This window comes from Haliotis rufescens, unplaced genomic scaffold (assembly GCF_023055435.1).
Source record: "Haliotis rufescens isolate VD_foot unplaced genomic scaffold, xgHalRufe1.0.p SCAF_10, whole genome shotgun sequence".
Classification (NCBI taxonomy): domain Eukaryota; kingdom Metazoa; phylum Mollusca; class Gastropoda; order Lepetellida; family Haliotidae; genus Haliotis; species Haliotis rufescens.
The window spans coordinates 39,701,797-39,728,287 of record NW_025963780.1 but is presented as its reverse complement, the minus strand read 5'-3'; the positions used below and the strand labels follow the sequence as shown (position 1 = coordinate 39,728,287).

Here is a 26,491-nt window from a genome sequence, read left to right as displayed (position 1 = left end):
ATACAGGCTATATGTTGTAGAACAGAATGCTTTGCCAAGTTATTCCTACCTGATACCATTAATAATTTGAATAGTCATCTGATATAGATGATTATTAAACTTGGACAGTGTGACTTATATACAGTTAAGCCATGATACCAGATTTTGTCACATAATCCTTTATCGCCTCGGACTCGGTTGTAGTGATTTAAACTTCCATCGGCTTAAAAGACAATATATTAAGAAACGATTCGCCTTTCTATTCTAAAGGCTAAGTGAGTTTATATTCAGTGGTTTATTGGAAACAATTTGTCAATTTAGCTATTTTGCAATCGGTCCATGTACATCCTACGTTCGGGTGAATTTGCACTAATGTTATAATTTAAGAATTAATTCATATTTTAAGACACGTATTAAGTATTAAACAGTTAAATAGCTTTTCTTAGTAATTGAACACCTTTCCATCGACCGCACCAAAGTGTTGACCAATCGCTTTTCATGTATTCTACGTCAAATAAGATCAGAACACGTGTATAATTACAACATCCCCAGGATACCAATAACAACGAAATGTACAAATTAACAAACATGACCAACAATATTATTTCATGATAATGTAGGTGTCATGCATGTAATTATAGCTAAATAAACATATGATTAATTATTCAGTTTGTGTGAAGTCGGTCATAAATACAAGAAACAGTTGATTCTGAAATTCTTTAATCATGTACTTTTAAGTATATTTTCCCAATATTATGTTATCCCCAAAATGGCAATTATATTCATGTTATATTTATCAGTCAATTTTTTAATACGAATTACGTAACATTTATGCTACTTTGATTTTATAAGACCAATGTTGTTGTTACAGATTCAGGGACCGACTAGGTTCATTACATGTCATAAAAGTGCCGGGACATAATGTGGTTGCAATACATTCTCTAATTAACACCTGTCACAAAGGGACGGGCCATTTGGGTTTGTCCTCAGGGAATGTGTTATGCAATTTGTGTATTCACGAAATAACATTCAACAAGTCGGGTGATTAAGGATTGATGCATTTGTACTTCATATAAATAAATGAATTACATTATTTTCTTAATCGTGTGCGAAATACGCATAATGTCGGAAAGCGCAAATTAAATCCCCAAATACTGACTTCGTTCCTAAATAAATCACAACCCTCACTTATAATTGTATCACTGTATCACTTTAAATTTTAATGATGTAAATCACGTATCTGTCACTTTTTAATGTAGAATACGTCAGTCACTCAACCAGTTCCACTATTATTTTCCCAAAAGATCAAAGATTAAAAACAGTTATCAAGATTTAATTTCCATATCGTTAGATATATTTAATCTTAACATTGAAACATCTTCATGTATTATTCTGTATTGAATGACATTAGATATATGCTCCTATACCGCCGCTGGTGTCATAATTTGCGAGAATTAAACATTTAGTTTGCATCCAACCATGCGCGTCCCAAATTATACAGCGTCAAACTTTCAGAGCTCCAAATAAGTTTTCCAAAGTAGAAATTAAGCAAAATAAATATTTATCAAGTTTCCTTTTGCTAGAACATATGCATGCTGTTATGGTTTTTCAAAAAAAACACTTCGTTCTCTCTGTTGTTAACAATATTAAAACAACAAGTACTATAAAATATAATACGGAAATATTTTACATATCATTTACGCATCCGGCTGCTCACAAAACAATGCTATTAAACAATATTTGTGTCCCAGGGACTGAATACCAATTAGACCAAGCCAGCTCTACAGATACTGACTCTCTCAAAGACAGCAAGCTACATTATACAGTTAAATGAAATCTGTAATCTCAAACATATCTAATGCTACTTCAACACTTTATCATATACTTAGCAGTTGAATATTCTGTAAAATTGAAATTAATCCTCTATTAGTTTACAGTGACGATTCTTGCAGGCTATATAATGCAGGCACGGCCCGTTATGTATCATTAAATCTTTATCTTTCTCACTTTCTTATAAAGGCATAATGATCGATAATCTCTTCTGTTGCAGTGTGAAATGTTAATTAATTTATTGTGAGTAAGGCTAATCCCTTTCTCCAGACATAAATTGATCACTCACCAACAACTGACAAGGGATTACTCCTCGTTAAGGCAATAATAAGTGATACAATATACTGCAGATTAATTAACTAATTAAGGGTTAAATGAGATTGTTTACTCAGAGTGTGATGTAATCCGTTTGATGTCGAATTACAAAGAGTGAATCTTCAAAAAGGGTAAACATACCCAACACTACCAGTAGCACCTGGCATTCCCAAATAGTGTTGTTCTAATACATCAAGCTATAATACTGACACGTTGCTTAAGGGTTATCGGAATAAATTTGAATTTGATTTTCACATATTCTCCTCCATTGCTCATGAGCATATACATGAATATACATACATATGCATTATAAATTTGAAATGCAATTGTAAATAAAGTTGTTGTTTTTCTTCAGAAGAGTCGTAACCGAGTCCTCGGGATACGCCATCGCAACCTTCCCGTCCAGAAGAAACAGAGGCACGAGGACGCATTAAAGATAGCTCAGTTGATGCCCTCCGAGGAAAGTAACTATGACGAAGACGGCATAAAGATTTTTTACAGTACGACCAAAGAACTGCGAGTCGACGGAACTGCAGATGGCGAAGAGGCTCGCAGATGAGACATACATTAAGAAGCTGGACAGTACAGCAGCTTTCCCTAAGGCAAGACGTGTCCGTTGACCACCATCCAAAAACCCATTCCCTGACATGAAGAAGGATATGTCATGGGTCAATACCGAGTATGGAATCCCGTGGTGTGGTGTGGTGTGGTGTGGTGTGGTGTGTGTAACGTAATATATGTGGGTGGGTTAGTGACTGAATTTGCGGATGTGTGTGTTCGTTGTACTTCTATGGAGGGGTGATGCGTATTTTGACTCAAAAGCCAAAATGGTTGGTTGTTTAAATAGTGACACTTTAATAAACTATTCTTCTTCTTCTTCTTTTTGTTCATTGTCAAGATGCTGTGTATTACTTCCCAGACTGATGACATGTGTTATCATTTTTTATCTTCAAATATCACGATGTGCCCACTGATACCGTCATTATGTTGATTGCCTGATTGTTTAGAACTATCAGTCGCGATGTTATATGATTGCTTTGTATAACATCGGCATGCTGTTCACTTTCATTGGGACTGGATGCTTTGCACAATAGCGATAGTATCTCACTGTTAATTATTTTTGTATCATTTGCATTAACATAAGTAAAGAACATATCAATTTAATCTGAATACGTCAATGTGTCAATTTTTTTATCTAAAAAGTACAGGTATAAGTATTCATATTCGACTTCTTATCATTTGTATTTGTAAGAATTTATTTAAATTTTCTTGCGCCTGTTGTACATTACATTTATGGTCGTAGTTTGTTGACTTTGCTAACAATATTAGACTGAGCCCCAAGAAATGTTTTGAACATTTGATTGCATTTTAAGCAATTTTGTGCCGTCTGGACAATATTCATACCAACAAATGTAACAGTGGCAAAAGTAAAAAAAAACAAAGATGGCGGATGTAAAATTTCGGAGTTAAAGCAGTACTTTTAAAAAATCGGGAATAGTTTCTGCGCACCCGGCCACCTGGGTTCCAGCCACTAATGCCTAAGTCCACTTTTGCCTACAAATAAATAAAACAGTGTGGAATAAATCCTACACAATGAAAACAACATACCCATGCTAGGAATGAACTCTTTGAAATTTCTTTGAAATCATCAAATATCTGCTGGTGTATACACTATAAGAACTAATGCAATGATGCAGAAATGATGCTCTGATAGTAGGTGTCGCTGAAAATCACTGGTGCATGACTTTGTTTATTGTAGGCCGTAGGCATTAGTGGATGTAGGCATTAGTGGACGAGGACGCCACCTGGGAGCAATACTGCCACAAACGTGCAATGTCCCTTTCCCCATGTTGAAGCATATTAAGAAAAGCATACCTTTGTACTTATTATCTTTTGTAAAACATAAAACATTAATACAACATATATCCCCGTGTCATGGGTTTTCGGACGCTGAATAAACATTCATAGTTTTTTCACATGAACAACTGTAAAACATCTCATTCACTTATAAAAGACAACTTTATCATTAAAAAGTCATTACTGGATTATTAACAATGTCTGTATCTTTCATTATATTTTGAAGAGGATTTTTCCAAGGACTGCCTTTTTTAAAAAAACGCGATTTTCCGCGTTCCGTCTAGATTTGACATTATAAAAATGTTTTCCCTACAATTAAACCGACACCTCAGAACAAACCAAGTTCAACACTTTAAATTAATAATTAAATAGTTTTCATCCTCTGTGCAATCCACACTGTTGGCTAATCTGCCATGTGCACGAGAGCATGTTACAAATCACATCGCGGCCTACCCGTACACACGAATCCAAGCTCAGCACAAATTGATTTCAACACTTTCAAAACAGAAGTCACCGCCAATGCAATCACCCCCGACAGCTAATCCTCTCTGTGCATTTGACCATAACGTCTACTCACATACCAAGCACCGCGCCAGGAAAAGTACCTGACGCCTCAATCGCTTACCCGTCAATATCATTGCAAGGAGAGTATGTACTCCCGCTAACAGTGTGGAGTACTAATTAAACATTCCAGTAATGTTACACGCCACTATATCAGTTTTTTTGTAACTTGCTGATACTATTTTGCACATACAAAACGATTATCCTCCTTTACAAACATATACAAAGAAACACAGTGCTCAACTTTAAACAATTCAATTTGCATATATATATAATAATTATACACAAATACATAATTATCTCCCTTTACCAATATATACAAAGAAAACAAATTTGGATATACCATATATACAAATTCGTATATTTTTGTATATGTCGTATATACAAACTTGTATATTTTTGTATATATCATCATTCCAATCTTGTATATCCTTTAGAAATATCATCTTTCCAATGGATATACAAGCTTGTATATATGGATTTTTTTTGCAGTGTTTTAACGAATCTGTGACACCACACCCGATCCCATATAGCAGTGACAAGCGTGTGATTTGATCCTGAAGCCGATATTTAATGCCATAGAAGTGGGAAACCGAAGTGGGTATCAATATGTTACATACAATTAAATATAATATTGCTTACACCTACTTGGTTTTTCAGTCCAGATTTGAAGGGGTCATTCTGAGACGATGTCGCATGGGCTATTCAAGATATACACATGAATAGTTTTTGAAAGGTGAGGATCCCCCATTCTGTATCCCTTGTGATGAGAGAGTCACGGTCAAGGATGTCCTGCTTGACTGTCTTGATTTTTCCATCATAAGGGATAAGTATTTCAAAGGTCCATCTCTTAATGATCTCTTTAATTAAATCAATTTAATTCTTGGATTTGCAATTGTTAGTGGCCGTGGCCCTTCGAGGGTATCATGAGACCTTGTCTTGTAAAGAATTGTTGTATCTACACCATCTTTTAATCGTGATATATTTGTTTTTTCAATTAGGGCTAAAATGGCGTACAATATTAATAACCAGCAGCTGAGGGGATGGTGTAAAATCCTGCTTGGGAACCATGGAGGAAACAGAAGTATCCCAAGTTCCCACGACCCCTATTGTGGTTGCCCAGATGTAGCTGCTCATGATCTATACCCCGTTTTAATAATATATTGTTATGTATAGTGATATCTTTTTATGGTAACATACTAGTTTTCAACATTATTCTGTGATGGTCTATTCGTAATTAATACTGTTCTTTGTTTACAGGTTTTTGTATTGGCTAAATGTATTTATTATTAATATAGAACTTTTCATGGTTATGGCTGAAATATGGTTTATGTGACGTTTATTCAGAAATAATTAAATTTTCGTTGTGTTCATGGAGATTCCTGCATTCTGATTAGCTGAATTGGTCACGTGTTATTGCATTCATTTCCCAATGAATGTAAAAAATTAAGCCACGCCCACCGCGGCGCACTACTTTTATTACTGCTGAATGTCGGGGAATCCCCATATTACAGTCGAGGGAATTCCCTTTCTGCTCACGTGTATCGTAATGCACAGGACATTTAGTGACTTTCGTGCATATTCATTGTCCAAACTACCCTTTGAAACCGAAGGCCGAGAATGAATGAAACAGCAAACGTGCAGGCTCGCTCGCCTGTTTTTTTCCCGCTCCCCTCGGTTCAACTTTCATGTCTTCGGGTTTCATTTATAACTAGCATTTCTCCAACTGTGTTTTAGCGTAATCAGGGAAGTAATGTTTGAATCACGCAGTAAATGACCATGTTATTTGAAACAGCCGCCTTCTCTCGGACATATTTCTTCCGGTTCGTTACAGTCTGACAGTCTTTTCGCCTCTTGCCTTAATTGACAGGTCCAATGAACATTGTTTTAATCCCACTCTCCGTTGATTAGCTACTGACCGTGTAGGCGTGGCAAGTTATGTGCATCAATTAAACGATCACCTGATTCATGTCACGCCACTGTATGTATTCCTACACCTGGAATGTTTATCAATGTCGTCATTTTTGTCTGTTTTGATATATGCCACTGTTTTGGGTTAAACTATTGTAGATAAAACATGTTTTACGTTGTCGAAATTAATTATAAGCATTGACTGTATATTTTTTCGGTTCATTGAGTTATGAATCGAAAAACCGATGTGCAATCTGTATGAATCCGCGTAGCGGATTCTTACAAAAGTTTGCACGTCGGTTTTTCGATACATACCTCAATGAACCGAACAAAATACACAGTCAATACTAAAGTGAATGTCATTTTGTGTTGGTTTACTAGAGTGTGAACGCTTTTAACCGTGTAAGTTAAAATCGTGTAAACGCTGGAGTTTGCGACTCAAGATTTTAACTTGCAAAGTTGAAAGCGTTCATACTCCTGTAAACCAACACAATATGGCATTCATTTCTATGAATTCGTATTTTGAAGTTTAAGGCATGCAAATGTTACTGTGACGCACAGTTTAGGCGATACTTTGGAATGCTGGGGACCAATTGCCGGTATATTCTTCCCACTTACGGAAAACAAAGTAGTTCCAATTCCATAAAAAACCCACACAAATTGTTGTTAATCAACGAAAGTTAGCCTACTTTCATTACTTTTACATCAGAAATGACTTACTTCTTTCACCCGACCTTCACCTCAATAAAATTACCAATGCGTACCACGTATGTTGATTTGTGATCGGTGACCGACTTGTACAAAATAGCGTGACCACTGACATCAGTATTCGGGATGGGACTCTTGTTAATTCAGGGATCATACATTAATATGTCATGTAAATAATCAGAAACTTTCTGAGAATCTATGTGTTGTTATTTGTTTAATGTTTTTCATTGTTACCAAGAGAAATAGTCAGAAATGCCGATACATACCCTTGTCGTTTTGCGTGATATTGCGTTTGTCATTGCGTCACGTAGGACAATTTCCGTTGAATTTACCAAATCATTGTATTGCATCTATTCTTAGTTCCCTAATTCTTGCTACGATACTCTTCCAATGTATATTCTAAAACTATTGAGCCATTGTTTTGAAAAATACGTGCGTAATAGGTGTCTCATAACCGGCATACGTGAAAAGTGATTTTGTTAACATTGTACATTATAGCGGAAAATTCACCTTGGCGATCGTGTTTGCGCATTTTCCAAAACATCCAAATGGGTTCTATGGTTATCGGTGACGTTTCAAAATGACCATTGGTGACTTCATAAAAATACAGATACCCGGGATCAGTACACTGATCACTAATATGCAATATTTGAAATGCAGGTCTCCAAGTAAATACCCGATATATTGATTTTATCACATACACTAAATAACACCGTAAATGGTGATTTAGTTATGTGTCATTACAAAGATGTACAGAGTTCCTAATTTTCAGTGTATTTGTGTGCGTGATGATTGTCAATCTTATTCGAATTCAACGTGAGGGTTGAAAAGTAGGGACATATATGTCCCTCTGGCATCCATGGGTTAATGCGAATATGTAAATAAGTGTTTTCATGGAACATTGTGTATAAAACGAATGTTAATAAATTGTCGTAATATTGTCGATCCTAAAGATCGTACTTGGCAGGGGATCGAGACGGCAGAGAATTTCTTTTACTGGAGGATTACTCATGAAATGTTGTTCCCGTCAAAAATCTTGTAAACGTCAAAAAGTGAAATTTATACTTTGAGAACGTCCCTTTTTTAACTTTGTTGAAAAAAGACCGGGTCATGTGAGCAGCAAACAAATCCGTCAAACTTCAAAATACGCATTCATTGCAAATTTAACTCACTCACCCACTAGTAACATGTATTCTCGTGTATAGTCATCTCTGTACTGACACTATAATGGGATCTAAGGAAACACATATGTCAAAAACAAACTACATGTACCTCGATTGATGAAAATCTCCTCGTCAGCGCGAAGTACTACACTGCTGTATGCACACGTCCCCGTCAGTTTGAATGACTACACCGACTGACTGACGGCCAGTGTGACAGCACATATTTGATGATAGAGATAAATGGTTTCGGCTCAGGAGCGCCAGAATTGACATGAAGGAGAAAAGCTCCTCGATGCGCCATGGGTATAGTAAGGGCCCCGACACGGTTAACTGACACGAGATTTGGCTCCCGGGACCAGGCAAATGAAACAGCCCTCGGGTTTTATCCTCTCCGTTGTGTGTACAACCTTAAATAAACCCTCGAAGGTGCGTTTTATCCTACGCGTAATAACTTGTTTGATTTATGCAGAATAACCCTTTTATCATAAATGGTGGATTTGGTGATGATAAAGATCTTTGTAAAACCACATGTAAGGTTTGCAGTTGGATCGACTCTTCTATTTCCTCAATGAATGTATTAACGACAATGACATAATATATCAGTGTACCACAGTTTGACCCTGTGTTCTCAGACGCCCACTGCGATTTGACACAATGGCAACACAGGCACTATCACCTGTCAATCAAGAGCTGAAAGGGATAATCTCACGACCTCTATGTGTACCATGTGTTGTTATGCTTATCTATTTGATAGTGCTATTTGTCTCAACAAACTGTACAACACAATATTATATATAAACATGGAACCCTTACAGAGTGTGACCCGCAAACCTTAACTGCTATTGTTGACAATATTGATTATTTATTTATAGAAAGTGCCAAGACATCACTTGGTTTTAAGACATGTAATGAAACAAATACAAACATGCAAAGCGACCATCAGGGTAGAACTACTATCCACAGACACATAACAATAGGAAACAAGCAAAGATAAATTGATTAAAATAAATCATTGAAAAACAAATTAACATAGAAATAATTTGCAGTCAAAATAATCAAAGCTGAAATGTGATGATAGTAAATATATTTGTTCTGTAAAATGTCCAGAATTTTGATATTATTTCATGGTTGAAAATGTACACAGTTTCATGCTCACTGGCTGAATGTGTAGTCATGTGATCTGATATTTTGAGTTCACACACCTGTGAACGGACAGCAAAGTTCACACGATGTGGACAATTGTGTGTTTTTTTTAAATTGATCGTGTGAACGTTTGCCGGAACTACTTTCCGGGGTTCCCCCGAACTCTCGATAGTGTTTACAATCAAATCTTGTTTCTATTTTCTTTTTAATCTCTGCATTTATCAGGAATTTAATTAATTTGGTATTTTTCCGGTCTTGTGACATTTTATCTGACTTATAAATAAATGTTTTGGTTCTGGTGTTTGATGTCGTCTACAATATGAAACAATGGATTGGACATTTGGATATGGAATGGCTATCCATGAATACTAGTAATGCAAGTGAAGAAAAATGAATTCTGCAAAATTTGATTCTGTAAAATACAGATTAAAGTGACTGCTCCTGACCAGTCCCCAACTCAAACCCGATTCACTATTGTATCTGAAAAAATCACCAAAATTTCGAGAAACCAAGACACATCAAATCAACAATGAAAAACACTAATGGGCTCTGAAAATGTTCATCTGAAGCCAAATAAAATGAATCTAGTTTTTAAATAAATGAGACATTAAAAGGTAAGGAAAGAAACTTAAATTAAAAAAACAACAAACTTGCCTACCTATTTTATCGATTGGTCATTGGAGACTGTCATCTGTAGACTGGATAACGATTCCGGTTTCTGAGTTGACCGACCTTCTCCATGCATTCTAGGTCGAGAAGCACCCTGACGTTGAAACACAAGGTACACAAACAAGTTTCAGAGCACTCCGTTCAATCCCATCCATTCCGCATCGTCCGAATTTGTTGCAAGCACGGTGAATCCAGAGCAAACATCTGGGGTACCTACCAATAATACAGGCTCCTGCACACGACATCGATACGCTGAACACTGTTGTCAGGCGAGTACTGCACATAGCTCAATCTATGGGACAGGAACATATGGTTCTAACAGTTGACAAGGGTCTATATCCGGAGTTGATGGAACTCAAGTGGTCTGTTAACCAACACAAGGATATCCTAATACCCTGCCTCGGAGGACTGCATATAAGAATGGACTTTCTTGGAGTCCTAGGCCGTCACATGGAAGAATCTGGCCTGTGTGAGTGGTGGATAGAATGTAATGTATTGGGTGACAATGCAGCACAGAATTTGATGTCCGGCAAAGGCTATGGTCGTGCAATGCGAACACACTTTGCAGGCTAACTAACTTTGCAGGCTATGTAGCAAGTACTTCTCCCTCAACTATATGAACATCCGGACTCTGTTGATGTTGAGCTGAGGAGACAACTGAACTCTTGTGGGGCGTTGTCAGACACTGGCGATATTGCACATATGGTAGAGAGGTTCCACCAGCCAATCCTTAATTTCATCAAACTCCTAAAAGAAGAAGACCCGAAAGCAGAATTCTGGTGGGATTACATGATGATGGTCAGCATCTTACTTGATTTTACCAGGGCACAGCGTGATGGATCATGGGAACTCCACTTGTATACTTTCAGACCTATGTTCCCTTTTTTTCTTCAGATATGACCACGTAAACAATGCCCGATGGGGGACGGTCTACGTGGCTGAAATGGCCCAGCTCCCACCAAACATCTTGTGTTAGTTCCAGCAGGGAATTTTGTGGTCAAACACGCAAACCGACGATTCAATCAAGTTTCTCCAGAGTGCCAGAGTACAGAATGGTTGAATGCCACTGAGAAAAGAAGAGTGGGGGCTTGGTCGCCATCACCAAAGTAGCTTTTTCATTAAACCGATGGACTCTGTCATATAACCTTAGGACGCTAATGGCATCACAGACTAAACTAATGTTCCGCGTAACAAGGGATGATGACGACAACATCTACACTCCCAACGAGTGTACCAAAGGAAGAAGGACGAAAGATGATCGAGATGAAGCACGACTGGTTACGTCACTGAAGCAACATTAGGTCTTCCATAACAAAGTAGCCACACTACAGAGCATGTTCAACAAGGATCTTGCAAGGAAATGTATGTGCTGGCTCCAGCAAATGCCGAACATGTCGATCTCAAAGCTCCCATTCACAAGAATAAAGCTCTGACATTTGCCTCACTTTACATTGTTATGCAAGACGTCAAAGGCAAACAAAGTACGATAAATATGGACAGAAACATTTTGCAAAGGCTAATAACAACTTATAGGGTAGGACGTAAGGTCAACATGGACAACATCCTCCAGCACAAGCTTATGTTTGTTTCACTATCCATTGCCACAGCCAGTGGTAACCTGCACTCAACGAACAAGTCTGTGCTAGCCAACATATTGACCAATGATGTACTGACATCATCAACTGTTGCACTGGATGGACCAACCCTCTTGCTGATTAATGGCCAGGCACTAGTGATGGCTCTCGGAAAGCCTAGGCACATAAGCACATTTGGAGAATATGCAAAAGCATTTGCAAACGTCTTGTGCAAGATTGGATCCACCTTTCAGAGGATTGATGCAAACGTCGTGTGCAAGATTGGATCCACCTTTCAGAGGATTGATGTTACTGACCATTTATACTGAACCGCAAAAGAAACGTCACCATGGATAGATATATGAGAAACCTTATTTTTGAGACATATCAAAAAGATGAAACTTGGCAAAACTGATCATAAAGGTTGAAATTAAAGTGTGAAATGTTCTTAAACACAACACTAGTCTCTGAGAAAATGGCATCACAAGTCAGTATCTCGTGTGTCCGCCATGTGCATTGATGACTGCCCTGCAACATCGATACATGAAACGGATGAGGCGGTTGATGAAGGCCATAGGCACTTTGGCCCACACTCTGAGGAACGCCTGACGCAGTTCAGCTGCAGCTGTCGGCCTTGGATGGACGTCATAAAGCCGTCTTTGAATCTCGTCCCACAGGTGCTCAATGGGATTTAAATCGGGACTGAGGGCAGGCCACTGCATTGTTTTGATGCCGTTCTGCTGGAGGAAGTCTCTTGTTGCTCATGCAGTGTGGGTACGGGCGTTATCATGCTGAAACTCGTGGTTGCGGCGACGTGCCAAATGAGGTATGACGTGTGGGCTCAAGATTTGTTTAATGTACCTGAGCTGCTGTGACACCATTGCCTCCCCCTGGACCGATGTTTTGGAAGACCACAGGGCTGATCTTATGTGCACGACCAATTCCACCAAACACCATGATGCTCGGACCACCCCACGAGTCTCTCTGAACAACACAAACATCCGAATAACCCGGTGAAGGGTAAAGAACTATATTTAACTATAGCTGTATCATTTACAGTTAGTTTCTCCACCATTACAACCATAATAAGTCACGCATGTTAATAAGAATCTGTTCGCATCTGACGCAGTTTGTAATCGAATTTGCCCTAATGTAGCGGCCATCTTGATTTCGTGACATATTGAAGGTTAACGTATGGTTTCAATGGATTCCTTGTACATGAAAACATACAGCGAAATGTTTTATTTGTGGTCCCACCATGTTTAGAACCCTAGATATGACAAAAATGAATTTTTAAAGTTTCTGTGGCGGCCATTTTGAATTTATCAAATTTGTGGGTTAACCGTTGAAATACTACCGGAATACAGCCGGGGAAACCCCCTAAATAAATTTAGAACATACCAATACGTCCAGAAAAGTTGTTTGTTAGCCGCAAACATGAAAACCATTAACATTTTCTGAAAATTCGCCTAGTCTACTATGTTTACATGAAATCTATAATCAATTATATTTCTAAATTTCATTCTACTATTTCCAATCCAGGATATGGTTGTGGTTTTATGAAGAACTCTACCCACAAAAAATCAACTCTTATTCCGACACTTGAATAAGAATAGAATCTGATAATCTTGAAAATGTAGCCACCACTCAACGTTTGTCTTCTCCGCTATGACAGTTGGTGACAGAGGCGGAGCTAGCATCAACTGAAGAAATTTGAATCAAATCTACTAATTTATCAACCAGAATATATAGAGATAAGTATACGAGCATGTGTGTCATAGTGACTCTCTTTTCGTAAAATCAATACAACACACATATTAGTGTAAATATTTTTTTATTACCCATTATTTCATAATCATTTCGCGCTCTCCTCTAGAAAAATTAATTGTTTAAAACCTCATGTCCTCTGAAATTACAATTTGTCGAATGCTGTCAACAAAATTCAGCTATGACGTCTTTCCTAGTGTTATGTAATTTCGACCTCACGTCACAATGAGACTCGAATGACGTCAACAATGTCGTGAAACAATAGATAGATGCGCAAGAAGTGGTATTTGCACCAGTTACCATACGATGTTTAAAAACGCGGTTATTTATAGACATATGTGTAATAAAATAATTTAAAACATACAAATCTGTATTTACAGATGGATCCAAGAATGGTGACGCATTCGCGCGCGCCACTGTCATTAGATGTAATGCTGTAACACCAAGACCACCAGGTAACTATAACATTTTTACGGCTATTCGGGCTGTTAAACATATTTCATGCAAATTGAGACTCTTATTAGAAATGATGAAACTATATAATGATCTTGCTTCTAGCCAACTGACTGACATTATAACGCGAAGGATGACTTGTTGATTAAAACAATGTAATGAATCAGGTGATCTTTGTCATTGAGAATCAAGAAAGTACATCTTGACTAATTTATCGTGTAGAGAGTAAACAGTTTGAGTTTGACGTTACATTTTTTCCAGCGCCGTTTAAGCTCTACTTTTCATCCAGACGCAGGTTTGAAAAATAAGGAATTAAGAAGGGCAAAGCCATATATAAATAAATAAGAGAGTAATGACATTTTGCAATATGGCTCCGGTGGATCGGAATTCTATGAGCACTTTTAAATAAAAGCACCAAAAACATTTCTTTAATCATGAGATATGTAGTGATTCTGATGACATATGTAGTAATTCTGATGACATATGTAGTATGATATGAGATATGTAGATATGAGATATGTGGTGATTCTGATGAGATGTGTAGTGATTCTGATGATATATGTAGTAATTCTGATGACATATGTAGTATGATATGAGATATGTAGATATGAGATATGTAGTGATTCTGATGAGATATGTAGTGATTCTGATGACATATGTAGTATGATATGAGATATGTAGATATGAGATATGTGGTGATTCTGGTGAGATATGAAGTAATTCTGATGACATATGTAGTATGATATGAGATATGTAGATATGAGATATGTGGTGATTCTGGTGAAATGGTCCACGATGCAATTGTGTTTGGGTCAAATTCACGTGAAGTTCGAGAAAAACTGCTGCAGGAAGGTAAAGATTTAGATTCGACTAAGGCTATAGATATATTTCCCGTTCATATGAACTTTCGGAAGAACAAGTCGAAAGTATGTCAGGGGGAACAGAAAAAGTGGATCACATTTCTCGTTCACGAAGTAAGAAGAAAGACAGTTTTTCTAGTTTCCATGGTAACAGTCACAAGGGGAGAGAACACTATGACAAGCATGATATAGGTGACAAACAGCATGGCAGGGAAACAGAACAGTGTGAAAATTGCGAATTTAGACATTTCAGTGGTCAAAATTTTCCAGCCCGAGGTGAACATTGCGATACTTGTGATAAATGGAATCATTTCGCAAGTATGTGTAAATCCAGCCAGAGAAAAGGACACTCAAAGAAACGCATTGATTGTGTTGATGAAACACCTAATGCTGCTATTACTCTCAATATTGTGAAACTATGTTATTTCACGTACATTTTCGTGATTGAAAAAAACTTTAATTAATCTTATCTTTATACTAAGAATTTGAATAAATACACTGCTTTATTAATCTCCACCTCCAGATGACCCTACCCAAACACTACTATACCTCTATTGATACCCTCTCCAAAACAGATTATACGAGTCATTGATAACACGGATTACACTTCGCCATGGAGAAACCACTCATGCATGGTAAGACAACCGAGGCATAGTTAAGCTCTAAAAATAAGACGACCCGGGTTGTAATCGGATTACCACGGCTGAGTGGTTCCCCCCATTCGGACTTGGTTGGGACCAGGGAAAACATCCGGTTAATGGTGATGTCCATTCGAAACACAAGTGATTTCAATACCAGCTTACGATAGCGTGCTTTCAACGCTCAGATAGCTCCTTGATGCAGTGGCTGCAACACGTTTTTACGTTTCTCAATATGATGTTTGCATGAGATGGAGCGTTACCTATACACAGGGAATTTTTCCTTCACTGTGTACGCATCTGTTTATCTCTTCAGCAAATCAGAAAAAAAGCTGGGAATTCACCCAAGTTGAATGATGAAAGACGAATTTTTAAGTCATTCACCATTGAGTGCATTTAAAAGTTGTAAAATATATGCTGAAAGTTGATAAAAAATCATCGCCTTTTGTGATTCACCATTCGAATGTATTTTAATGTTGCAAGTTGAATGATGAAAGATTTGTTTTTTCGATATTCGTCATTCATCAATCAAATGACGAAGCAGTTCGTCATTAACCATTTGAGTATATTCATAAGTTGTAAAATGAAAGACAAAAATGAAACAAAAATCATCGTCTTTCATCATTTGTTAGTTGAATGACGAAAAGTATAATCATTCCCCATTCGATTATATTGTAATCTTGTAAGTTGAATAACGAATGATGAAATAATTCATCATTCGCCATTAGAATGTATTTAATGTTGCAAGTTGAATGATGAAAGACTATATTTCCCGTTATTCACCATTCGTCAATCAAATGACGTAACAAAGAAAATATGATTTGATTAAAAACCTTTAAAAATTTAAACAATTCGCATAATACACTAATGTTGATGAGTATCCTAGACATCTTATGCTTAAGAATTAATAAACTTGCTTTTTCACAACAAATATACATTTAAAAAAAGTAGGGGTCATATGGTGACAAAGTCATTTCTTACACCACTCTTCATTGAACCAATTTATTTTTATACCAAATTACCCAGCCATAGGATTACAATTTTGAAACTGTTGCAAGAATCGGTGGTGGTTAAATAGACGTAGTCGGATTTAACAGGAGTTCTTTCAATTTCGATTTCATTAAAGTTGTTTTGGTATACTTTCTTTTGACCCTCATCATGTTACTAACCAGGTTTTGTCTAAGTTGTTTGAAATAATGTTCATTGCATCCAATTCTAGAGTCACACATTTATGTCTCATAAATATTCATGGTAATTCATTGACGGATGCATGGTACATCAATTTGTCACAACTCTTTGCCTGCACCGATCGTGCATGAAACCATTGTAGAAACTTGTGCACCATTTCGTGCTTCAGGGTAGTTAAATTGCGTAGTATTGTGCCAACAGTCACGCGTTACCTGGTGTGACGTACTTATGTTAATACATTTTCCACATCAAAGAACAAATACCATCACACAATAAAATATGCATCATGATCAAAATAAAATTTAGGTTAATAAAAACGATGTTGCACTTCAAACCGTATATTTGCATTTGAACATGAAAAAGCTTGGTAAAAATATTGGATATGCGCATTTGAAGAAAACGTCAATTGCAGTTATATAGGTCACCGTGCGTATTTGGTGAGTGGCTGTGTGGCTGTGTGGCTGTTTAATTTGGGTTCAAGGCGGGGAACCCCAGAAATGGACTTCACACATTGTACCAATGTGGGAAATCCAATTCGGGCTGAAGAACGCTTTAACCACTACCCCGGAACCCTTCCAGTTATATCACTGTGTGCCAGCTTAAACGGTTATAGATGAGGTTTAAGTTGACAGCCTGGATCGTGGCAAATACATGTGACAGAAATTTCTTGAGGAAATACAGTAGAAGTGCTTGACTTTAACGGACCAGTTGTCTTTCAATGTGATGTACTGTGACATTGTTAACTGGTATATTGGTAGATATAACACCATTCTATAGATGTAAACACATTTGATGATACATCTGTGAGTTTAAAGTTGATTTTGACAGCCCGGGCCAAGTCGGACCGAACACAGATGAACACCTCTGACAAATTCTGCCTCAAACACAAATCTCTTATCGTTGCGCGAGAGAACTTTCGAAGCAGCATCATCATTAAAGCGTCATCAATATTCAATACTTTCAAATCTCTGCTCAAAATTCATCTCTTCAAAAAGTCCATAGCTTGACTAAGATCTCAATCGCTATACATATGAGAATGGTAGTGATGGGCTGCATATACTTTCTGCAGAATATTCATGACGCTTTAATCATGGTGATGCTGCTTTGAAAGTTCTCTTGCCCAACGATATGAGATTTGTGTTTGAGGCAGAATGTTTTGTTGTTGAGATCATAAAGCTCTGGTGCCTTTGACAAATGATATTGAGCTACATGGAAGTCATGCTGACATAAAATTGAATCGAGGGTATAAGCCGCTTCATAGAAAATATGTGCATTATTTAAGAATACAGCTGTCATATTGCATTTTTACGGCTATTCAGGCTGTTAAACATATTTTCCGTGCAAATTGCGACTCTTATTAGAAATGATGAAACTATATAATGATCTTGCTTCTAGCCCACTGACATTATAACGCAAAGGATGACTTGATGATTAAAACAATGTAATGAATCAGGTGATCTTTGTCATTGAGAATCAAGAAAGTACATCTTGACTAATTTATCGTGAAGAGAGCAAAACAGTTTGAGTTTGACGTTACATTTTTTCCAGCGCCGTTTTAGCTCTACTTTTCATCCAGACGCAGGTTTGACAAATAAGGAATTAAGAAGGGCAGGGCTATATATAAATGAATAAGAGAGTAATGACATTTTGCAATATGGCTCAGGTGGATCGGAATTCTATGAGCACTTTTAAATAAAAGCACCAAAAACATTTCTTTAATCATGAGATATGTAGTGATTCTGATGAGATATGTAGTAATTCTGATGACATATGTAGTGATTCTGATGAGATATGTAGTAATTCTGATGACATATGTAGTATGATATGAGATATGTAGATATGAGATATGTAGTGATTCTGATGATATAAGTAGTGATTCTGATGAAATATGTAGTATGATATGAGATATGTAGATATGAGATATGTAGTGATTCTGATGAGATATGTAGTGATTCTGATGACATATGTAGTATGATATGAGATATGTAGATATGAGATATGTGGTGATTCTGGTGAAATGGTCCACGATGCAATTGTGTTTGGGTCAAATTCACGTGAAGTTCGAGAAAAACTGCTGCAGGAAGGTAAAGATTTAGATTCGACTAAGGCTATAGATATTTCCCGTTCATATGAACTTTCGAAAGCACAAGTGGAAAGTATGTCAGGAGGAACAGAAAAAGTGGATCACATTTCTCGTTCACGAAGTAAGAAGAAAGCCAGTTCTTTCTAGTTTCCATGGTAACAGTCACAAGGGGAGACAACACTATGACAAGCATGATAAAAGTGACAAACAGCATGGCAGGGAAACAGAACAGTGTGAAAATTGCGAATTCAGACATTTCAGTGGTCAAAATTTTCCGGCCCGAGGTGAACATTGCGATACTTGTGATAAATGGAATCATTTCGCAAGTATGTATAAATCCAGCCTGAGAAAAGGACACTCAAAGAAACGCATTGATTGTGTTGATGAAACACCTAATTCTGACTCAGACTTATTCATTGATACAGTGTCTAATGGAAATGAACATATGGACCAAGCCTACACTGAAGTTTTGATCGGACACCAGAAGATTCCTGTTCATTTCAAGTTAGATACAGGTTCAAAGGTCAACACCATACCAGCTAGCACATTTGAAGCTAAAAGTTTGAAGTACCCCCTGAAACAAACTAATGTCAAGCTACAAGGTTATGGGGGTAAATACATCAAGGTCAAAGGTCAATGTAACATGAAGGTCTACAACAGACATTCAAGTATGTCGCTTGATTTCTTCATTGTCGAAACTAAGGCTCCGCCTGTTCTTAGTTTACGAACTTGTTTGGATCTGAAACTTGTCAAATTGATCCTAGCAGTCGACTCACAGCCTTCGTCGTCAGGTATGACTCAGGACTCAGTTCGCAGAAGTTTTCAAAGGAATAGGCAAACTCAAAGGTAAATGTAAGCTACATTTCAAGCCTGATGTAACTCTAGTTATACATGCACCTCGACGTGTTGCATTTGCCATAAAGGACAAGGTGAAAGTAGAGCAAGATCGAATGGAGGATCTCGGTGTCATTGCCAAGGTCACGAAGAGCACAGCCTGGGTCAACTCACTAATTGTAGAGAAACCCAAAACTGGTCAACTACGGATATGCCTCGATCCCAAGGATCTCAATCAAGCCATCATTAGACCTCACTACAGAATGCCGACTTTTGAAGATGTAATTTCACAACTTGTCGGAGCCAAATATTTCAGCGTTTTGGACGCCAGGTCTGGATACTGGTCCATACAAGTAGATGCAGATTCGTCACTATTGACAACTTCAACAGTCCGTTTGGCCGATATGGTTTTCTATGCTTACCTTTTGGGATCAACTCATCACAAGATGAATTCCAGCGCAGAATGGATGAGATCTATGAGAACCTCGATGGATTCAATGTGATCGTCGATGACATTCACGTGCATGGACAGTCAACGGAGGAACATGATCGTCGTCTGAGGGTGATGTTCAAGTGTTCCAGTGAGAAAGGCATTCATCTGAACCCAGAGAAAACAGTGATTGGAGTACATGAAGTGAGTTACTTTGGTCACATCCTCTCTGCTGATGGGATCAAGCCCGACGCTAAGAAAGTGGATGCCATCCAGAAAATGGAAGCACCTAAGGATCAATCAGAGTTAGTTCACACCTTGTCTCTCAGAGATAACTTTCCCTCTGCGAGATATGTTGAAACAAGATAATAGGTTTCAATGGGACAGCAATGCGCAGATTGCCTTCAAGAAGATGAAGAATGCTGTAACCAGTACAGATTTCTTGGCCTACTATGATCCGAAGAAGGAGCTCACTCTTCAAGTGCATGCATCACAAAATGGTTTGGGAGCTGCTGTTCTCCAGGAAGGAAGACCAGTTGCATATGCGTCCAAGTCACTCACCCAGACTGAGTGTAACTATGCTCAGATCGAAAAGGAGATGTACGCCATCTAGTTTGCCTGTAAGAGATTTCATCAATATCTCTATGGGAGGAAGGCGAGAGTTGAGAGCGATCACAAGCCGATTGAAATCAGCATGAAGAAGTCACTAGCTGTTGCTCCACCCAGGCTACAAAGGATGTTATTGCAGTTACAAAAGTATGATATCACAGTGGTTCATCATCCAGGAAAGAGTATTCCTCTATCGGATACACTGTCTAGAAAGTTTGTGACAAACAGTGATGATGACAATCTCAGTGATGGAGCTGAAATGCAAGTACATATGGTACTCACAACTGTGCCAGTGAGTGATGAAAGGATGTCCGAGGTGAGGATTCCAACACAGCAGGACCCTGTGTTAACAAAGTTGAAGTCAATTGTGAAACAAGGATGGCCAGACAAACGAAGAAACTGCCCTTCATCTATCCAACATCTCAGAGAAGGATGATATTCTCTTCAGCGGAGAGAGGATAATAGTGCCAGACAGGATGGAGTGCCTCAGGAAGTGATATCAGATAATGGCACTCAATACACAGCCGAGGAATTTGTTAACTTCACAAAGTGTTGGGGTTTCAAACATTCAACGTCTAGTCCTCACTACCCGCAGACTAATGGTTTGGCTGAGAAAGGTGTGCAGATAGCCAAACGTCTGTTCGACAAAGTACCAGCTGATAACAGAGATCCAAGACTCAGCTTGTTGGAGTACAACAACACTCCCATCGGACATGTATAGCCCTACAAGATGTTAATGGGACGTCGTCTTCGTTCAACACTTCCAGTGACGTATGAAGAAATGAAACCTAAAACTGTTGATTCTGAAATCGTACAGAAGCAGATTGCTCAGTCAAAACTTCAACAGAAACAGAACTATGACAAGTCCGCGAAACAATTCTCAAAAATCAATATCAACGAGCCAGTGCGAGTTGGCTTCCAACAGAAACCCTGTAGAAACCAGCCACAGTGATCAGCAAAAGCCAACATGACCAGGATAGGTCATACATCGTTCAGACCAACGATGGTGCTTAATACCGTCGTACACTTGTTATCAACCAGTGACAAACTCAAATCTGCTGTCAATCAAACTTGTGAAACCAAGCCTGAGACAAATGAGCAGAAAGTAACCAGCACACCAATCAAGACAGCAAATCCGAGTGTGAGTTCAAGTCCATCACAGAACTTAGCACACATCACCAGGAGTGGTCGATCTGTGAAGCCTAAGGTCATGCTAGACCTATTTTCATTTGACAATTGTTTAGTTAAATTGATTTGGTCAACATATCTGATTTTATTGTCAAGCCAGAAAAGGGATTTCAAGCAAATGTGCTTTCTGTTTTATTTCATTGCAGTTTGTATTAATGTTGACGAACATATAATTCAGCTTTTCTATGAGTAGAACTGTAACGTCTAACTTTAATTTTTGAGAAGGGAGATGTAGTGATTTGTGGCAAATCTGCCAGGTTTTATGAGTGCTTCATAATCAGTATGCTATGTAGGGTCCCTAACCCCCCCCACCCCTCCAAAATGGAGGATTAAACTAGATTGCTCCAAGACAGTGAGTCTATCTTTAAAAGATACAAGAGTTACATTGTGATTGAAGATAACCCACAGAACATTACAAGCTATGGCTGCTGAGTGCAGAGTTGATTGTATGATTCCACCTATATAAACGTGTGAAACACTATCTAATCGTGTTCGCGAAAAGGCGAGCGTAACCTGTCCCAGCGCTGAGAACATAAACATTTATACGAAATGTCAGTTTCATGGAGGCCATATGTATAATCGGAGGAGAAATAATAAATACTGTGACACAAGAGAAAAGGGAGTATGTAAAAGTCCACCTTTTAACATGTTCCAATTTAAATATGCAAAACCATAAAATTTGGTATTCCGGATATGGGATATACGAGTACTTGCTGCATACACAATTCCATAATAATACATTTTAACAAGCATGAATTTCTCATATCCCCCGCCAATATGACATGTCCGGTTGTGTGCAATGCATGAGCTCCTGTGAACTATGTTCACTGGGCCTTTTTGTAAATGGCCTAATTGCAGCACTAAAAAAAGGTTATTACTGGTGTTGTCTTGCCATCTGTAGTATATGATAGAATATGTAACTGTATTTGTAATGAGTAAGGATGAGACATATGGACGACCAACTTCTTTTAACAATTACTAGTGATGGATTCGGTGTAGGTTCTAATACTGTTAACAAGCCAGTGAAGTACAGAGTATGGTTGACAAGAATATATACAGGGTAGGAGGCAGTGTTTATACAATTAAGTAGGTTTAAGATCAATTACGCTGTAATGGGCTCCACATGATGAACAAGTATGCCAAAATATGCATGTACCTCAACTGATGTAACCCTCTCGTCAGCGTGAAGGACAACGCTGAGCAATCTTCGCCTCTTCCTGAACGTGGAAGACAACACTGATGAATACACGTAGACACACCTCGTTTTAGAAGAAGTACCTGAAGAACTGTCCTGCTTGACACACACCTCTGCCAACGATAATGACTCCACTGATTGAAGAACGCCTATACAGTTTCCCCTCACACCCCGGGCGCGATAGTCCTACAGTTTGATATGCACCAGCCTGTCTCCTCTTCGTGACGAGAATCCGCGAAACAGTCAGGTACACACTGGTTTACACCATCACATGCCTACTTATCATGTTACTGTTGATCTAGAACTTGATGTTTTATCTGTCATTTATCATGTTAACATATGTCCAGCATAATACTTATTGAAATCATTACTAAGGTATTGAATGTTTGAGCAAGAATCGTATAACCATCTTTGACATGTTTGTAGAAAGAACATTCTCAATTGTTCCTGAAAGTCAAATGCTGAAACTGCTAAAAAAGGGAAAATGGAAGTCATCCAAATGGGGTTTAACGTCGCGTCCAAGATTGCACTTACATATTCTATCATATACTGCAGAGAGCAAGACAACACCAGTAATAACCTTTTTTTAGTGCTGAAATTAGGCCATTTACAAAAAGGCCAAGGAACATAGTTCACAGGAGCTAATGCATTGCACACAACAGGACATGTCATATTTGCGGGGGATATGAGTTATTCATGCTTGTTAGAATGTATTATTATTGACTTGTGAATGCAGCAAGTACTCGTATATCCCATATCCGGAATACCAAATTATATGGTTTTGCATATTTAAATTGGAACATGTTATAGCCACGTGCATGAACGTGTTGGTTTGTCTGCTTGTACGAGTCCAGACTGATGCCGATGTGTCATGCTCGCTCACTGCGATACCATGCTACAGTTCAACATGAATACTTGAACACACTTTAAACGGACACCAAGCTGACCAGTCCTTGTTTTAGACCCTTCATGCCCAGCGACAGACAGGGTAACAGCAAGTACCATCTTTTAACGTCTTTTGGTGGTACGCGACCGGGGATCGAAACCCTGACCTTTCGCTCGCCTGATGGACACTCTACCACTCACATGCGGTCTCATCCCTCTTTTCATTCAGTCTCGTCATAGGGTCAACATATTGTGTATGTAATGCTTTATCATGTACATGGGATATACAAGTATCATACATCGCACTTACGGACCAACGTCACTTGGGCGATTGATCCTGATAAATAATACAAATGGGCAATTTATATATATTTCCACACCACACAGGGCAAGCTCACAGCCCAGAACTGAATGTTGACAGAAATACAGCTATTCATGATAATGTTTCAATGAATTTCCGTTTACTTTCGACCATGTCTCTTCAGGGGCATGAAGAAACATCCTTTGAACTGTTTAATGTTTGCAAAGGCAGAACAACCTTCAACTCAGTCATGAATATTCTGTATTCACTGAGACTGGTCTTCTATTTTCACTATGACCGAATTCACAAAAATCACTGAGATAACCATTTCTACGAACAAATAGTCATGTCCACGTTGGTTTTGGTAACGTTTTAATTATTCTTTCAAGGCTCATACGTGTTACAAACTGATCCTCTTATGAGTTCACGTAATGCGGACAATCAGTTGTTCAGATCGAAGGGGAAACAAGAAACAAGATATTTCACACATTGAATACCCTAATTGTTAAAACTTTTTGTGAAGTTGTCGACCGCGAAATCTAATTATGTCATTACAAACGTAAAGCCTTGAAACATAAATTGGCACTTAAGGGCAAGTAACCAAAATACGTAATGTCAATAAAATGCGTTATCAAACATTTGAATATGATAATATACAAAATCAAGTATTCTTGAGCTCTACGTGACCGTTGTAGGAAGCATACACGATGGTCATGTGACAATACTTATATAGTTGTGAAAATGATGTGAAATATACATGTATTTACCGAATCATCAAAACGTCAAGCACAAAGAACACTCTCTGAACGAGTGAGTGAGCGAGTTAGTGAGTATGGTTTTATGCATCTTTTAACAATATTATATTAGCAATATCACGGCGGGGGACACCAGAAATGGTCTTCACACATTGTATCCATGTCGGGAATCCATCCCGGGTCTTAGGCGTGACGAGCAAAAGCTTTAACCACAAGGCTACCCGACCGCTCCCTCTCCGAACGTGCAAACAAATATTGAGGTGGTTACAGATGCAATCTGTGATGCATTAAGCCCGTTAATTGCCTCATGACAGTCACCGTCACCGACTGGCTAAACTTCCTTCACGTCCATAGAGACGTCTCCTCTCTCCAATCGCAGTCGGCAATGTCAAAGTCATTCTCTGTTATACCTTGTAACATGGATTCCAAGACTCGCAATCTCCTGGACACTGTTTGTCAACTCTAGAAGCTAAGGTATGGAAGCTCATAGCGCTTTTGGGCGGCAATACCTGCTACGGATGATAAGAATTCTGCTGCGCTACAAAATTAAATTTGGGGCCACATATCGAGTAGAAGAGGTCAAGTAAATGAGGTCGAAGTGTAGTATATATAGCGCATACTTACAAATATAACGCATGTCACAAGGGCTCCCGTATCCACGGCCGTACGGACTCTACGGTAAAGTAGCTCAGGGTTATACGAAGTGTTCTCGAGCCGGATGGTCTCTGACACACACCCAGTCAGCGCCAGATAAGCGTCACTCGGCCACCCCCCTTCAAGCACACTGTAGGACCCGTGGAATCTGGTCGTAAGTAAGTATATTTGGATTATGTATGACACAATATTCCCACAGATACAATACATCGGCGATGGGGTAGCCTCATCACGCCGAAGACACCGAGATCGATTCCTCACATTGATACAATGTCTGAATGCCATTTCATGTTTTACGTCTTACAAAAGATCAATCTGTCTGGCAAGTTGAGAACTCATATTCCTGCAAAATAAAAATATATTTGTCTGACTGTCTCTAACAACTAGGATACTTTGAATAGATGGTGTGGGTAAATAATGTTTGGTGAGTTATTAATTTGCATAGTTATATAAAAAATGAATTGTTCTTAATGTGAAACGAGTAAGCATAATTAAGAATAATACCTTTTATTCCGTTTCGATTCCATAACACTGCATTTATTTTTAAGGGGATTAGGTTTTACAAGTCTAAAGATAACCTAGACATATGACCTCTGGCATAATAGCATACATATCTATATTCAGTATAGTTGTTCCCCCAGTATAGTTGTTCCCCTATACATGAAATATAGGATCTGAGTCCTTATATACATTCTCGATCATTCCTAACGGATTTATCCATGTTTTGTTATCCATTTGAATAACTTTCTTGGCTAGCGCCTTCTCCATCAGTGAGACCCACATCTCACTGTTGCCGGAACCAGAGCCAGCACTCACCAGGAACCTGGAACCGTCATGGACTGGCATGAAGTCGTCGATGTAGACGTCCTCCCATACCCCCAGTCTCCACAGCAGACAGTGGAAGACACCATCAGTCTTAGGAGTATAGGACCTCTCGCTGA

General features: G+C 38.3%; 2 protein-coding genes across 2 annotated transcripts in view; one reads left to right on the top strand and one right to left on the bottom strand.

The window, feature by feature from the left end:
• LOC124142670 (sodium- and chloride-dependent GABA transporter 3-like) overlaps nucleotides 1-23,010 on the bottom strand; it is a 45,666-nt gene extending 22,656 nt beyond the window's left edge. Inside the window, exon 1 of the mRNA XM_046511253.2 lies at nucleotides 22,917-23,010. The gene's annotated coding sequence lies outside the window, so the exon portion shown is untranslated. The remainder of the gene's footprint in view (nucleotides 1-22,916) is intronic.
• Nucleotides 18,634-20,576, top strand: LOC125374731 (uncharacterized protein K02A2.6-like). Its single transcript, XM_048386059.1, has 5 exons — nucleotides 18,634-18,700; nucleotides 19,125-19,367; nucleotides 19,585-19,814; nucleotides 19,991-20,268; nucleotides 20,351-20,576. Exons 1-5 carry the CDS (start codon nucleotides 18,634-18,636, stop codon nucleotides 20,574-20,576), a joined length of 1,044 nt encoding a protein of 347 aa, XP_048242016.1.
• Nucleotides 23,011-26,491: the final 3,481 nt, after the last annotated feature.

Coding starts and splice junctions, on each gene's coding strand:
- LOC125374731 (XM_048386059.1), top strand. CDS start 18,634: ATGGTCCACGATGCAATTGTGTTTGGGTCAAATTCACGTGAAGTTCGA. Junction 18,701..19,124: donor AGAAAAACTGCTGCAGGAAG/GTAAAGATTTAG, acceptor TCATTGATACAG/TGTCTAATGGAAATGAACAT. Junction 19,368..19,584: donor GGTCTACAACAGACATTCAA/GTATGTCGCTTG, acceptor ATGTAACTCTAG/TTATACATGCACCTCGACGT.